At 49.9% G+C, this 16,192-nt stretch overlaps 1 protein-coding gene across 4 annotated transcripts; it reads left to right on the top strand.

The window, feature by feature from the left end:
- Positions 1-1,926: 1,926 nt before the first annotated feature.
- Positions 1,927-14,323, top strand: ZYX (zyxin). Of its 4 annotated transcripts, none has more exons than XM_059838260.1 (10): positions 1,927-2,082; positions 5,336-5,596; positions 9,286-9,485; positions 10,413-10,505; positions 10,807-11,313; positions 11,621-11,762; positions 11,847-12,016; positions 12,172-12,350; positions 12,618-12,738; positions 13,131-14,323. In XM_059838260.1, the coding sequence occupies exons 2-10, from the start codon at positions 5,347-5,349 to the stop codon at positions 13,239-13,241; spliced, it is 1,773 nt and encodes a 590-aa protein (XP_059694243.1). In that variant the 5' UTR covers positions 1,927-2,082; positions 5,336-5,346; the 3' UTR covers positions 13,242-14,323. The 4 variants fall into 4 exon arrangements, with proteins under 4 accessions (XP_059694243.1, XP_059694240.1, XP_059694244.1 ...); XM_059838257.1 differs by lacking the exon at positions 1,927-2,082 and adding an exon at positions 4,515-4,548; XM_059838259.1 differs by lacking the exon at positions 1,927-2,082 and adding an exon at positions 4,770-4,875.
- Positions 14,324-16,192: the final 1,869 nt, after the last annotated feature.

Here is a 16,192-nt window from a genome sequence, read left to right as displayed (position 1 = left end):
TCACTATGTGGCAAGCACAAAATCAGATTAGTTTCCCCCTGTGTATTCTGATGTATTCTGATTTGAGAATTCTAGCTTTCACACATGCAACCTGGAAAACACATGTTTTGCATTTGTTTCCTCATAGTGAGGAGTACATACAAAATGTTTAAGAGGGCTGCTTTTCTTTTTCTTATTCCCACTTTTCTTGATCTGCCTTCATGAGCTTTTAACATCAACACACTGGTAAGAAAATGCAAGTTTCTGGATTTATGAGGATGTGACCAGAAAGTATGAAAGCATAGAGTTTTTATTTTTTTTTCATATCCACTCAGCACTTTTTTAATCTCAGTCTGAGACATTCTTTGTTTTCTCTGAAGTCAGAGCTAGCCCAGGGAACAGTGGCAGAGTTCTCTGACGTCAAGCTCATTGTGTAGGGTGTGTTGTGATGTTCCAGAACTTGGTTCACAATTATGCAGTGAATTCTTTTTAGCTCTGCACTGACATCTTTACCTGAACAAGAGGGAAGGTTGTCTGCAGTAGAAAAGTGACAGTGCTAGAAGACCCATCACAGAGATATATTCTTTATCCTACATAATTGCTTTGTGCATTAATCATGGGAGATAACAGAACTGGTGCCATGCCTACAAAAGCAGGAGTAAACAGGATTACTTAGCAGCCACAGAAGACCTATATATCTCTAAGAAATTCGGAGCCAGAGATCAATGGTTCAATGGTTGCAGCCGTGTTAAGGAGTGAAATGCTCAGTGCTGGGCACTGCAATGGGTGGCATTTTCAAATGGTATGTAACACTGAAAAACCTCAGAGAGACTTTTTCCAATTTTATCACCTGCTTAAATAAAAGATACAACCTCTCTGTACAAACTTTAAGTGTAAAATTAAAGATTTGTTTACACTGGATATAGACCTTGGACGAATCTCTCTGCATAGCTCTCTAATGTGAGAGTTCTGCAGCAGTGCAGACTGGGAGTGTCACCGGTGTGGTTTGTGGCTTACTCAACTCAACCTGCAAGTAAATTATCAGTACTGAAAGGTACCTGTGTTGATAGGTAAGTCTTTGGAGCAGACAAGCCCCAAGTCCCCTGAGCATTACCAAATACAGTAATTCTCCAGGGAACTTGAAACAGTAGGGGTATTAACCCCGAAATTAAGGCCAGATTCCAAAGTCAAATGCCATGATTGCACAAAACTCGGGAAATATCTTTATTGGTGTTCCTCCTTCGTGAGAGGCTCTGAAGCAAGAAGAACCCCAGCAAAGGCTGGGATTGAAAATTACGTTGTGTTGGGCTGGGTCAGGCTGCCCCTGTTCTACAGCGGGCTGAGCCCCAAGCGAGCACTGGGATAAAAATAAAACCGATGTGCAGCACTGGCAATCCAACAAAGCAATTCATGTGGATAGTGTTTGATATAAACCAGCTAATAGTGTTTGCCTTGCAGCCAGTACGAGGAGAACAAGTCGCTTTTCTGCACGGTGGAGTCATCTGATGTTTGCTTTAATTTCTGGCAGATCGGGGCAGCGTGAGTCAGATGCTCTCACAGCTGGCCCGGGCGGGGAGGAGGCCAGCAGGGACCCTGACTCACCAGAGCCGCCGCATTCCTTCCGAAAATCCAGCTCTGCGACTGGAAGTGAAATCGCGGGCTGGGGGCAGCTCCAAGGCTAGGCGAGGAGGGAGGAGCGGGGCTCCCCGTGCGGGGGGCAGGCAGCGAGCCCGGCCCCGGGGGGGCGCCGGGGAAAACCCCGACGGACGCGTCTGGTCGGCGGCCGCCGGCGGGCACAGCGCTCGCCCCCTCCCCGCCGGCAGGGCCCGGGGCCGCTGCCCCGGCAAGCCCCGGCCCCCGTTACCTCATTGCCACATTCCCCAGCGAGTGAGCTCAGCTGTGCCGCGGCCTCGCGCCTTTTATGGTCAAACAACTTTGCCTGGGCGAGGCTTTTTTCGCGAGTTGGGAGGAAGCGCCGGGGCTCGACAACTCCTCCGCCTCTCGCTGCTGCTCCTGCTCCCGGCGGGCGGGCCGGGGCAGCCGAGCAGCCCGGCCCCGACAGCCGCAGCTACTGCCGGGGCGGCACCTCCCGCTCCCCCTGAGGTGAGTCTCTTCGCTCGGCTTGGCGACAAAGCCCTTGACTTCTCCCCGGGGGTGGCGGGGAGGGGTGCGGGTTTCCTGCCGCTCCCTCCCGCACGGCTCCGCGCCTCGGACACAGCCCTTCGCTCTCGGTGCTGGCTTGGGGGGGACGCGCTGCTTGGCCCTCCACAAAAAAAGCAGTTTCGTGTGTCTGTGTGTGTGTCTGTGGTGAGTTTTCTTCCGTACCGGTGGAATGGAGGCGACTCAGCGCTCCCGCACAGCCCCAGCAGCAGCGGGGGATAGGGAGGGGGTGCTGCCGGGCTCTGCTCGGGACAAGCTCTCTTTTGTGTGAGCCTGGATGACCGAGACACCTCGCGAGCCTTTTTCCAGATGTGCGAGAGAGAGGAATCTGGGGCCCTTTGTGCATGAAATTTGCCTAATTTATGAGTTTCTGGCTCCCTGGGAGTGCCCTGAGAAAGTGTTTGCAGAGTTGTAGAACTTTCTAACGTTTTAAATATGTTTGCATAGCTTTTTGGAGTTTTTCTTCCCGGTTTTTCTTCCCTCCCTTGCATAGGGAGGAGGCAAGCCCAGCATCTGTGAGAGAAGTTAGTAGCTCCGAATAACCCCCTCCCCCAGCGCGGTTGCTCTGAGGCTTTACCTTGCAGCTTGTATAGCTGATAGACTTTGCTCTCTTTGAAGCTTTGTAACTTTGGGGCAGGCTGGGAGAACTTTCTGGATGAAAAGCAGCATAACTCCTGAATCCGTTTAATCTTAATAATTTTGTTTGTTTGTGGGGATTTTTTTGTTTTGGTGGAGTTTTTTTGGTTGTTTTGGTTTTTTTGTTCTCTTCTGGCTCTCCTCAGTTAGGAGGAAGTTGGCCGATGGGGAAGTACAGATGTTATGTGTGGAGCTATATGGGCTCCCAGCGTGGCTGCTGCCAAACTTGCTTTTACCAACAGAAGTGAAAAATGTCACTTGACTGTCTGCTTCTTCAGGTTCCTCCTGGTTTTGCTACCCCAGGAAAGGAGCAGAGCTGTTGGGAGTTGTGTCATGGCATCAAAGAAGTGAAAGCTGTCTAGATGTCTAACAGGTGGCAGACCCACCATGAGACCTGGGAATTGACCCTCTTGCTAGAGGAAGTGTCCCTTGGTTCTGTCCTCCTACTTCTTCCTGCTCTCAGAAAGAAACGGTGTATGAGTCAACTTAGGTATCCTGACTGTGGCCTTTGGGGGCATCTTTCTTCGTAGCTCCACTTGAGTCATCCTAAATGCTGTTAGAGCAGGTAGAAAAATCTCTTCCCTCGGGGTAAATGTGAGGATGAGAAAGATTTGAGATTAGTTCTGTTGGCGTGACACTCCCTCTCCCACAGCTCTCACAAACTGCGCCACAGGACCCGTGTGAGCTGTGTGTTTCTGGTAAGGCTTAGATGGCATCGGCAGCACCCCGGGGCTGGAGGGGGGACTCTCTGCAAGGCCAAGCTTTCTCAGCCAGTTTGGTCTGTGTGTGGGTGGACTGATAACCAGCAGTGAGGATGAGCAGGGGCAGCTGCTGGGTGGAGACAGCCCTGAGTGGCAAGTGCCCTAAGTGTGACACAGCCTACCGGGAAATGGGCTGCTTTGGGTTCAGGGAGATGGCAGCTGCTGGTTGCAAAGCCAGTGGGGTTTTTTGTGAAGCAGCCAATGTCCCCAGACTGTGTTGACTAACCCTGTGATTAGAAGTGACATTGTCACTGGAGTGTTCTGCTCATAATCCTGTCAAATCTGGTAGAACTACTGCCAAGTGGTTCATTACACCCTAGTGAAATAATGGAGGAGGAGGCAAAAGAAAGAAAGAAAGGCTGGAGGTGTTTTTAACAGCTTCTGAAGCTTGGTGGAACTGCAGAATGGAGGGAGTTGGTCAATCCCTTCTGACTGGCAAGTCTGTTGACCCCTAAAACTTTGGAGGAATGAGGACAGACCTTGCTAATTACTCTTCTGCCTTGGCCCTTTCCAATTCTGAATCCAGGGGGAATGCTCAGCACAGCTTTTTGGCTCCTGCTTATTGTTGCAGCCTCATTCTCCTTTTGAAATTCCCAGAAGAATTGTCCAAGTGTATACATCTTATCAGCACGGCACAAAGGGAAGGAAAAGTTCAGCAGCATGGACTTTGTTTGTCCGTGTTGCCACACGCTTATGACCCGAGAGGCTGGGACAGGTTGCTGCTGTATGGTGCCACACTGCACCGAGCCGTGGGAGCGCTTGGAATGGGGCAGGCAGTCCTTAGCAGCAGCCAGGGGTTATCGGGGGTGGGCGGATGTTTGTGGCACCAGGGCTGTCTGTGGCAGCAGCTGTTTTTGTCCGTGGCAGAGGCCGATTCGGACGTGCCAACGCGAAAAGCTGGCACGGAGCCCCCGTGCTGACGGCAGCCCTATTGTGCCGGGGTGTTAGGAGGGCTGTGGGCATGCCAGGCTTTACAACAAAGCGTCTGGATCCATGGAGGCTTCTAGCACGGGTGAGCTTGCTGGCCTGGATCGCCGGACCGGGGCAGTCCTAGGGATGCGCCTCTGCTCGGGACAGCCCCGCTCCCCGCACAGCCGGCCCGGCCGGGCATCCTGCGTTCGCGGGGCCCGGGGCTCGGCCCGGCGGCCGGGGCTGCCCTCACAGCCCCGGGCGGGCGGGGGGCGGCGGCATCCGGGGAGCGCTTCCTGGCGGGGGCGGAGCGGAGCGGGCGGCGGAGCCCGGCCGGGGCAGGCGGGAGACACGGGCTGGCATCGGCCAGCTCCGGGAGAGCCTCTCCCGCCCGGCCGTGCGGGCTGCGGCGGCATGGAGGGGCCTGGAGGTAAAGGGTGCGGGGTGCCGGGGAGAGGGGGCATTGCTGGCGCTGTCTCAGGCTGGGCTCGGGAGGAACCGGCTGGCATTATCGGGTGAAGGGGGAGAGGAAATGCTGATTCCCCTTCTGGGGCATCCTTTGGGGTGCGGGGGATCACCCTCCTTCGGGTCACCACAGGTGCAGGGCTGCAGTGCAGTGGAAATCTGGGTTTTCTCTGTTGCAAGAACCCATTTGTTGTTAATGCCATTCTGAGTTGAAATGGTGAAGTGTGATGGCTCATTCGAGCTGTCTGCAGTTTCTGTTCTTCTTTTTTCCTGTGCTGGTCTTGTAAGTGCACTGCTCAGGCACCTCGGCCTCTGGCCCGAGGTAAATTCCTCTATCCCTTTGTTTCACATACTCTTCTCCATTAATTTCCACTCTTTCCCAAGGATGACTTCATGTAGGTTTCCTCCCTCTTCTCTCCTGCTAGGTGCTGAGAAGATGGCCTCCCCAGGTGCCCCAGGGACCCGCATGACGTCCACAGTCAGCATCAACATTTCTACCCCTTCCTTCTACAACCCACAGAAGAAGTTTGCACCTGTGGTTGCTCCTAAGCCCAAGGTGAACCCCTTCAAGGCTGGGGGTGCGTCAGAGTCGCCGCTGCCTCCACCTCCTGGTCCTGGTGCCCAGCGTGCTCAGATAGGGAAGGTGGGGGAGATTCCACTACCCCCCGTGTCCCTGCTGGCAGAAGGTAGGTCGAGGCTGGCATGGCAGATGTGAATATGTATTTCTGACTTCTCAGGGTGGGAGGTTTGTAGCTGGTTTGAATATGAGAACAGGGGCATAACTGCTATAAGTGGTGGATATTCTTGCTGTAGAGGCTAGCAGGTTCCATAACGAGATAAATGGATTGGAAAGAGATCTCCAAGTACACAGTGTCTCCATTAGGAAAGGAGGGGGAGGCTGTCCTGCACTGCACTGATGATGTTGGAGGAATGCAGTGGATTTTTCACGGTATTCCCTGGGTGCACAGTTGTGTAATGGCAGTCAGTTTTTGGCCAGCATGTCTGAGAGCAAGTATGTTGCAGAGACATTGACCCTGATAGTGATGAATCACTCTTTTCTCCTTGTTGGTTGGTCCTAGGTCAAGTTGGTTATCTCTGACTGTCCTTCATGTGGACTCTGCAATTGCCACCTTTGATGCTGGAAAAGAGAAGGGAGAAAAAATTGCGTGAAAAAGTAGTGGCAGTGATGATAAACAGGAAGTGAGACTTGGAGTTTAGTTTGTATGGCTTGTACAGTTGGTACTTTTTCCTAGTGGTTTGGGTTGGGTTTTCCTGTGTAGAGGGACTTCTTGTTTCACTGTGGTTTTATTACTTCTTTCTTTCTTTTTTTGTGTGACCTTTTTTTGTTTCCTGCAGTGGTGGAGTGGTTTTTTTTGTTCAGTGTTTTGTTGCTTGGTTGATTTTGTGGCCTTTAAGATGCAGGTTACTGGTTGTGTGACTCTGTAGTTTGAACACTTGATCAGCATGGGACCACAGAAATTTCTGTAGGGACCCTTTGCTAATGCTTGATACTGCCTATTTCCCCAAGGCTCTGTCAAGTAAAGGGTGTGCCTCAGTCAGGACACACAGTGTTCAGAGAATGCTAGCTGCTGGTTTAAATTTATTTTCTTTCACTGTTTAGCAGAGACTTTCAACACTGATATTTTCCAGGTTAGTGTGCTAAGTTGGTGGGCAGCTGACCTGATGGTAGGAAGGCTGGTCCTGTGCTTAGAGGAGAAAAACGATTAAGCCATTTTTCCCATTTCTGTGAAGTCACAAGGACATGCTGGTGCTTCTGCCTCCTAAAATTGTACCAGCTAAGTGTAATGACCTATTTCTTGTACGTTGTTGGCTGGAATCTTGTGTCTGTGGAAACCAAGGTCCTGTCTTAGGACTTGTCATTTTGTGCTGTAGTTGTCTGGATTAGGGCTGTGTCTGTCAGAAGGTCTCAAACTGAGGCAAATACAACCTGAAGTGGACAGATGGATGTTAAAAATTATTTTTCAATATACAGTATGAGTGGACAGTTAGGTGCTGCTTGCTCTGCTTCTCCTGTTGTTGTTAAAGTGGGCCTTATGGAGTAACTAGACAGAAAAACTAGCAGAAGAACCATTTGTTGTAAGCTGCTGTGTCATCGTTGGGTAAGGGCTGCCAGCAAGACAGCTGAAGTACAGATGAGCCACCAAAACTCAGTCATGAGAGAAATGCATCTGATTTGATCCTCTGCTGGTGCATATCTTCAGTCCTTCTGTGCCTTTCTTTGCACTCCCCAAACAAAATGTAGTATGATACAGAGCCGTAGCAGTTGGACTGTTGGTCTTAAATGACAGGATGGCGAAGTTAGTATTGCTGTTGGAATGTTATGTTTAGTATTGATTACTCTGTTGTAAATCTGTTGTAACAGCTTTGTGGGGAACTTTCTTGTCCTGTGAATAATTCATAAAACAGGCTTTTAGTGCATCTGAAACAATGCAACAGCAGATCAGGGTTTTGTTTCTTATGGTTTCGATAAACCAAAAGGCAAGCATGTACATGCTAGGTCCCAAACTGTAATTTCAAAGAAAAAAATAAATAGTATTACTTCCTCCCCCAGCAGAATTTCTGCAGCACAAGAAGGCTTGCTTGGAAGAGGTGTTGCATACCAGGGCAGTTTATGCATTCCACAGGCTAATAAGATTTTAATAAGATTTTGGCTTTCATTTTCTAAAAGGGCAGTATTGTCTCCTTTAGGTTACAGACGAGAAGTCCTTATAAAGCCTGTTGACAGCAGCTGGATATAGAGATGAGACAATTTGATTACTGCTGTTTAAAGTTGCACTTGGAGTAGCTGCAATGAAAAGTTTGGTCTTTCACACTACTGCTCATTGGGGCTAGCTGGGAAGAGAGGTGGGTGTCTGGAAGAAAGCCTGTGGAAGTTACACCTCCTCATCTTCAATGTTCTTTGCTGTGTGGTTGATAGGAGGATGCTTTCTTCCCTGCGTGGTGAAGGGAAGAGGATTCACATTTATTTGTCCATGTTGTAGTAGAAGATGGTTGGTTTTGCCTGTTGTGCATCTTTGGCAAATATGAATGGGTAGAAGCAGTGTGGTTTTCTAGAAAACTGAGGTGCTCTGATGCCTTTCAGCCTGCTTAAAAGGGTTTTGGAAAATTTCTCATGTCATAATGTATATTGGGTGTAAAGACATACTAGCCTCAAAAATCAAAGCTGGTTTTACCCCCCAGAAAAACAAAGACATTTCAAAGATTCTTTATACACATAAGAGGTAATTTGTTCAGCTTGTTTTTTTCCCCCCCACTTGTTTCTTGCAGTGCTTACTATGCTGCTATGAGATGCCAGCTTATTTTTGTGTGAAAACACAGGCTCTCCAGGGTCCTGGGTTGTCCACTGGCATTCCATGTATGCTACCCTGGGCTCAATAATCTGAGCCCAGTTACTGGCAAGAGAAGGGTGTGCTGGGGACCAAGGAATGAGACAAGGAGCAAATGAGACAAATGAGGAAGGAATGAGACAAAGAGCATAGGGAGATATGTTTCCCAAATATACAACAACTCTGCCCAGTGACTAGTAACAGCAGCTGCTGAGGACAGATTAAATGATTATGAAAAGCTTTGGACAAGGTGAAAAACAGCCTGTGGAGTTCAGTTGTCCTTGATGGGTGCTGAGATCCCATGAGTACGGGGAAACCAGTGTGCACTCACTGCCCAGAAGGCTGATGGAATCCTGAGCTGCATCGAAAAGGGTGTGACCAGCAGATGGGGGAGAGATTCTGCCTCTCTGCTCCATTCTTGAGAGACCCCACATGGAATGCTGCATCTGGCTCTGGGGTCCTCAGCACAAGAAAGACGTGGACTTTGTGGTCTCCTCTAGATTCACTCCAACAAGCTGATCCAAGGATGGAAGCACCTCTTTTAGGAAGATAGGCTGAGAGAGCTGAGGTTTGTAAGCCTAGAGAAGAGAAAGTAGAAGGACGCCATAAGTTCTCCCCAGAGCTATCTTAAGGTGGATATAAAAAAGAGGGAGATGGAGATTTTATGTGTTCAGATAGTAAAAGGACAAGGGTTTTAAACTGAAAGAGGGCTGGTTTAGATTAGATGTCAGGAAGAAATTCTTTACTCAGAGGGTGATGAGGCACTGGAGCAGGTTGCCCAGAGAGGTGGATGCCCCATTTCTGTAAGTGTTCAAGCTCACACTGGATGGGGCCCTGAGCATCCTGATCTACTGAATGGCGTTCTTGCCCATAGCAGTGAAGTTCAAAACAGATATTCTTTAAGGTCTCTTCCATCCCAAACTACTCTGTGATTCTGTGATCCTGCTTGCTGCAATACCTTCAAGAACCCTCCTGGCTACGAGTAAGAAATGATCTGAAGTTGCTCTTATTTTTATTCTTCCCCACAGACCTGCCTCTGCCACCTCCTCCTCCACCTGGGGAGGATACAAGCTTCTCAAACTGTGCATTTCCACCACCCCCACCACCCTTTGAAGAACCTTTTCCACCAGCCCCAGATGAAGCTTTTCCTTCTCCTCCTTCTCCACCTCCTCCTCCTCCTCCACCAATGTTCGATGAAGGACCTATGAGCAAGGTTCCTGCCCCACAGGTGAGTGAGGTCCAAGGAAGTGTGGTTTGTGTGTGATGCTCTGTGAGTTGGGAAAGCAGGAAATGCTACCAGCCACTGGACCAGCACAGGTTAGGGTCAGCTGGCTGGGCTGCAGCTCTGTGGGGAAGGACCGGGGGTTCCCGGTGGACAGAGAGTTGAATGCGAGCCAGCAGTAAAGGCCAGCCACAGGCTGGGCTGCACCTGGGAGAGATGGACAAGGACAGTGGATACTCCTCCCTTCTGTGCTAGTGAGGCTGCATCTTGGAGGACTGCATCCAGCTGGGCTCTTCGGTATAATAACCCCTCTGGAATACTGAATGAGATGCAATCCAGTGCAAGGTCACAGCAGCCTTTGGGGGTCGGAGCAGAAGAGGCTGCCAAGGCAGGGATCTGACTGGAGTCTGCAATACCTAAAGGAGGGCTGGAGAGAAGACAGATTCTTCTTACTCGGGCACAACAAGGGACAATGGACAGAAGTTGTGGCAAGGGAAGTTCCCCTTGGACAGAAGAAAACCTTGTTCCACTCCAAGGGTGGCTCATTGCTGGCACATGTGCCTAGAAAGACTGGGGAACCTGCATCATTGGGAATGTTGTGAAATCGTCTGCATGGGGCCTTGAGCAGCCTGGTGTTGCTTGGGAATTAGCCCTGCTGTGAGCAGAGTGTTGGACTACAGACATCCAGATGTCTTTTCCCACCTAAATCTGTCTGAGAGCTTCCTTGGGCTGTGCATTTTCCCACTGTTTGTAGACCTTTGAGACTGTGTCCTGTTCATCCTCGCCAGCTTTTTATCCATTCAAAGCAAGGAGCAGATCTGTACCACAGTTGAAAGTATCAAAATAAGCTATTGTAAGGGAATGATGCACCCATTTCTGTGGCTGGTCCTGTAACATGCTCTGCTACCTTTTTCCTCATGGATGGCCGTGTAGGTACGTGGCAAGATGAGCAGCGTTGATCTTGAGATTGAATCACTGTCTGTAATGTTGGATGACATGGAGAAGAATGACCCCTTCAAATCCCGGGTGAGCTGTCCAGAGTGTTGCAGATGGAAGAGGAGGTGACTGGTTTGCTCAACAGAGGTAGAGAGAAGGGTGCTACTGAAGATTAAAGTAGGTGGATAAACCATAGCACGGAAGTGTTGATGAAGGACTGGAAAACGTGGATCTTGCAGCTTGTCAGTACTGCTAAACATGTCACAGTGTGGAAACCCCTCGTGTTCTGGGTCTGGGATGGCTGCTGGCTGATTCACTGCTATAGATGGCATATTTTCTCTTCCACCTTGCTGATACCTGCCTGTTCTCTCTCTGCTGCTTCTCTTTACAGATAACTCCGGGATCCACAGGCTCTCTGCAGAAACCATTGGCCCCAAAAGCCCCTGTGGAAATACCATCTGCACCCAAAGATGCTCCTCCTTCCTTTCCTTCTAAGTTCATGCCAAAGCCAAGTGGAAGCTCATCTTTCAAGCCCCCTGGGGTGGATTTGAACCCCACCCCAACCCCATGGGCAGCCCCACAGCAACGCAAGGAGCCCCAAGCACCAGTCCCTCCACCCCCTTCTCTCCCTTCTGCTCAGCCTACCCCTAAATTTACTCCGTCTCCTGTTGCTGGCTCTCCTAAGTCTGTGTCCAAATCAGGTGACAGTGTTCCAATGGCTCCCTCAAATTCTACAAGATACCCTACCTCCCTTCAGACTCAGTTCACAGCCCCTTCATCTTCAGGCCCCTCCTCTCGACCGCAGCCCCCCAATTTCACCTATGCCCAGCAGAAGGAAAGACCCCAAGTGCAGGAGAAGCCACGCCCAGTGGAACAACCTGCTGCTGCAAGAGACACGGTGAGGGAAAGAGCCCTGGGACTGATGTCTTTGGATGGGCACACTGGGAGTGAAATTGGGAGGATGAGGGTGGATCTGTCCCAGGCTATGGGAGGCTGTTACCCATCTGAAGGAGAGATGTAACTATAGAGACTGTAGTGCAGAGGGGTAGGACTTCATGTGAAGGTGGGAAGAATCAAACGCAGTGGATGGCAAATTGTTCCTAGAGATGAACAGAGAGGACCTGCAAAGCTAGGGAAATAGCTTAATTAGGGACAAGGTGGGAGGGAGTCTGTCTTTTGGGATTTAATGTTTCTTCTTCCTGCAGCATAAACCCACAGGTTCCAGTGCAGATCCACCTAGGGGGAATTCCTGTCTGACAATGAAGGAGGTAGAGGAGCTGGAGAAGTTGACCCAGAGACTAATGAAGGATATGGAGCATCCACCCCCAGCAGAGGCTGCAACTTCTGGTGCGTGCCTTCAATGGACAGCAGGAGGATCAAGACTGTGTTGGGTTTTCATCTCTCCTGATCCCTTTCCTTTTCCATTGACAGAGCTCTGTGGCTTCTGCCGGAAGCCCCTGTCACGAACCCAGCCAGCTGTGAGGGCCCTGGACCGCCTCTTCCACGTGGAATGCTTCACCTGCTTCAAATGTGAGAAGCAGCTGCAGGGGCAGCAGTTCTACAATGTGGATGAGAAGCCCTTCTGCGAGGACTGCTATGCTGTGAGTCACTGGGGTGAAAGCTGCTGAAGAGAACTGAGCTCTCTGTGGTTGTTCTCTCTTGCTTTCCCTTCCTCCTTCCATTTTTGCTTTCTGTGGTGTAGCCTCAGGGGTGGGAGATTGGATTTATGTGTCTTACTTGTTTTCTTTGGGCTCAGAGCACCTTGGAAAAGTGCAGTGTCTGCAAGCAGACCATCACAGACCGGATGCTGAAGGCCACTGGTAACTCATACCATCCCCAGTGCTTCACCTGTGTGATGTGCCATACCCCCCTGGAGGGGACCTCTTTCATTGTGGACCAGTCCAACCAGCCTCACTGTGTGGATGATTACCACAGGTATGGAGAGAGCACCTGCATGTACTGTATGAGAGAGGGCAGATTCCCTCACACCTGCTTCTCTTTGCTGCAGTGTGGGGTTGGGTTGCCCATGTGGTCTGTCATGACACAGACATGAGGTTAAAAATGTGTCGGCAAAGTATGAAGATGTGTTTCCACCTAAACGTTTATTATTCCTCTGCTGCTAATGCCACTGAATAGCACTGAGAAGCCTCCCTTGAATGTCACCACGGTGGTCATGGTCTCCTCCATGGTTGTGTGTTGCAGGAAGTATGCTCCACGCTGCTCAGTCTGTAGTGAACCTATCATGCCAGAGCCTGGAAAGGATGAGACAGTGCGTGTTGTTGCACTGGAGAAAAATTTCCACATGAAATGTTACAAGTGTGAGGTAAGCCTGGTGGCCCCACTCCTCCCATGTCTCCTGTGCCTATCACCAGCAACTGGGCACCTTTGTCTGTGCTGACCAAACATTGAAGTTGTTTTGAATGAATCCAGAGTGTTTTTGAAGCATGCTCAGAAAAAGATTAGATGTTCACAGGCCTGAACACAGGGACTGTGCAGGGTTGTTGCATTCTCTAACACCCCAATACATCAGCTGTTTGTAGGAGGGGAGCTTGCTGGGATTGCTCTCCCCTCAAAACAGCATCTCCCATTAGCACCACCAGGGACAGAGCAGTGGGCTGAGAGCGATTGTCCTGACCTTGAGGGGGCATTTCTTATGTCCTTGAATGCCTTCACCCTCTTCTTGGCCATCACTGAGCTCCCTGTTTTCCTGTTTAGGACTGTGGGAAGCCCTTGTCCATTGAAGCAGATGAGAATGGGTGCTTTCCTCTGGATGGGCACGTGCTGTGTATCAAGTGTCACACCGTCCGTGCAAAAACAGCGCGCTGAGGAGCTCGCAGGGGGCATTCCCTCAAGAGCCCTGCACTCAGTACTCCTCCCCTCCCTGCAATTGTCCTACCCCTCTGCCTGACAAGGCAGACCCCTTCCAATGGAGACTATGCCAGCGCAGTTTTTCACTCATGTAGGATTCACTGCTCCTAGACTTCACTCTGCACACCCACCAAGAAAGGTCCTCTTCTCCTGCCACCGCTTCCTGGCCACAGCGTATTCCAGGCTGGGAGCTGTGATCAAGGTGAGTGCACGGTCGCTGTTCCCTCAAGAGTCTGGAGGAGAAAGATCAGACCTCCACCACCGCCTGGTGGAAGAAGCAAGAAGAGCCTGGTGGCAGGTGCTGGGAAGGGCTGAGAGCATTCTTCAGTTCCATGGAGCCAAGAACGATGATTTGACTTGAGAAGGTGGAAGCCTGCATCTCGGCACCACTTCTTTTATTTTATATCTTGTGACACCTCATTATCAGGATGTCTTCCTCTGCCTGCTCCCTCACCTGGGTTAGAGTGTGGAGGCATAAAGTAGTAGGAATCTGTTACTGTTGCTGGAAAAAGCTAACCTGCTATAGCTTTTCTGTCTCTAATGGATTTTACTGATTAACTGTCTTGTCTATTTTTTCCCCTTAGCCAGATTAAACTGGCAGTGTTTGAAATACTACTCTGTTTCTGAGTTTGGAAACTTTTTTAAAAAAAATAGTCTTCTTCCCCTTCCCAAAATTAATTGTTTCCCAGTGTGGTTTCTGGACAGCCAGGCTGGGAATCAGAGTAGCAAAGCAGTCCAAAGAATGCATGTTTACAAATAAAGGCCGTCAGAAGGACGGGCAGCACATGGTGAGGAGGCGTCTCAGTGCGTGGATGAGGATTCAGCAGACTGAGGAATGTCTCCTGTTCCAGTAGGGTTTCTTTCACTGCTGCCGGTGAAAGCCGCGGTGTAATTGCAATGTACTGTCTGGCTCTGAGCGTTACTGCACCGAGCCCCATTTCCTGGACTAGAAACTGTCTCAAACTGAACAAAAATTCTGAATAACAGCACTGTCCAACCACTGTTTGCATTCAATAAAATGTGTGGGTTTTTTCCATTAACCTGTGTCTGCTGTGTTTGTTCAGCCACCCATGAGAGTTGCTGTCTTGGGCAGTAGAACTGCCATTGCACAGCTTTTTTATACATTGCCAAATGTATGTAAGGCTATTCCACCCAGCCTCCAGAGAGCAGGAGTCTGAACATGGCCTTTCTCTCTCCACCTCTTGGCCTCCTTTCCAGGCTTATATTTTTGTGTGCCGGAAACATAGCTCTCATTTAAAACAGTGCAAGACTGCAGTTCCATACAGCAGTATTGTAGTCTTCTTTACGTATCACTCAGAGGTGGGTAAAAGTAAAAGCAATAAAAGTGCACACTTTGTTTGCTTTGCCCCTAACTCTTGCTTCTCAGAAAGTGTTTGTGCTTGATGTTTATGGTCCTAAGCATGGTACTGTGACGGTCACTGCAGGTGAAACTTCTCTTTGTGGTAAGCACCAATGTTTGTACACTTCAGAGACCTGAAACCTACTCTTGATCTCTTGCCAGTTTGGGGAAAATCTTTAATGACTCCTTGCAAATTGATCCAGTAAATGTCTTGAGGTTTTCTATAGAATGAGTAGAGAATAAATCATCCATTTATTTTTCTTACTGTAGTTGTTGCTAGTTTGTAGGCATTGTTGTGAGAGGCTGTTTCTAGACCATGTTATTAAAAGTTTGTGCCCACAAACACCAAGGAGTGCAGGGAATAACAATGCTGGGATAGAGAAGCAGTAATTCTGCTCCTCACAGAGCTATCAGAGGACCATAGCCTTGGTGTCTGGGTAGGAGACCTATCCAGTGGAGTCAATGGGAAGGATTACCTTGTGGGTTAAAGGGAAGTTTCCCCTCTGAGGGGCATGGGATGTGTAGGGGGGAGATCAAAGGCAGGAAAGAGGAGTGATCAAGGATGGGAAGTGCCATGGGGAAAAACTGACAGGAAGAAGGCACAGAAGGAGGTGGCTGCACGTACACAGTACACTTGTCTGGCCATGCCCTGTGTGTCATCAGTGCGATCTGTCCTGCCTTTGTAGTAGCTTCTTTTTTGTTGCTGTTCTTTGCGTGGGATCTGTTCAGTGCAAGTGGATCTGAATGCCAGCAACTGGACAGACCTGAGTGCATTCGTATTGTGTGAGTGTGTATGTCCTTGTGTTATTGCCAGCAAAATCAAGTCAGAGTAGCTGGTGAGTAAGATAAGAGATTTGAGAGCCAGGACATGGCATAGCTGGCTAAATGCTGTGAAGACATGGGAGTGAGCTGCTCATGCTCTCAGGAGCCGCTCGTGGGTCTGGAGACCACCTGAAAGAGTTTGCATCTGAGTGTGAGGACACTGGGAGACCAGGGAATCCTGGAGCCAGCTGCAGGGTAGAGCCAATGTCTGAGGCTAACTCCTGAAGAGCTCCAGGGTGTGTGTGTGTGCACCTCTGCATGCCCACCACTGCAGCAGGGCTGCAGGCCTTGAGGATTTGTGTAACCTGGTGCCAGCAACTGAGGAGAGCAGCTCAGGCTCCAGGGCTTGGAGCCAGCTGCAGGATGGCTGGTCTTGGGCACTAGAGGGATCCATTGTGTGCATGTATGTGTTTCCCTCTAACAGGTTCATCCTGATCAGCCGGAGCTGGGAAGAGGATTAGGCTGTTTCTGCTGTGCTTGCATGTCTGCTCTGCTCTCTGCCTCCGGCCAGTCATGTACGGTGTGCGCGTTTATAGACGTGCACACATTATAGACTTGGGGATTTTCTGTGCATGAGTGCCTATTGGGAATACATGCTCAGGCTTGCTGCTGGCTGTACCCTGAGGACATGGAACTGAACAGCCTTTTCTCTACCAGGCCAGCTGATTCAGCAGCTCCTAACACTTGAAGTTGGAGGGGACCTCCCAGCTCAGAGCAGGGTCAACCA

Source organism: Haemorhous mexicanus, chromosome 2, assembly GCF_027477595.1.
Source record: "Haemorhous mexicanus isolate bHaeMex1 chromosome 2, bHaeMex1.pri, whole genome shotgun sequence".
NCBI classification, from domain to species: Eukaryota; Metazoa; Chordata; class Aves; order Passeriformes; family Fringillidae; genus Haemorhous; species Haemorhous mexicanus.
The sequence above is the reverse complement of the archived record's forward strand: the minus strand, read 5'-3'. Positions and strand labels throughout refer to the sequence as shown.

Coding starts and splice junctions, on each gene's coding strand:
- ZYX (XM_059838257.1), top strand. Junction 11,314..11,620: donor CTGCTGCTGCAAGAGACACG/GTGAGGGAAAGA, acceptor TTCTTCCTGCAG/CATAAACCCACAGGTTCCAG. Junction 12,739..13,130: donor TGAAATGTTACAAGTGTGAG/GTAAGCCTGGTG, acceptor TTTCCTGTTTAG/GACTGTGGGAAGCCCTTGTC.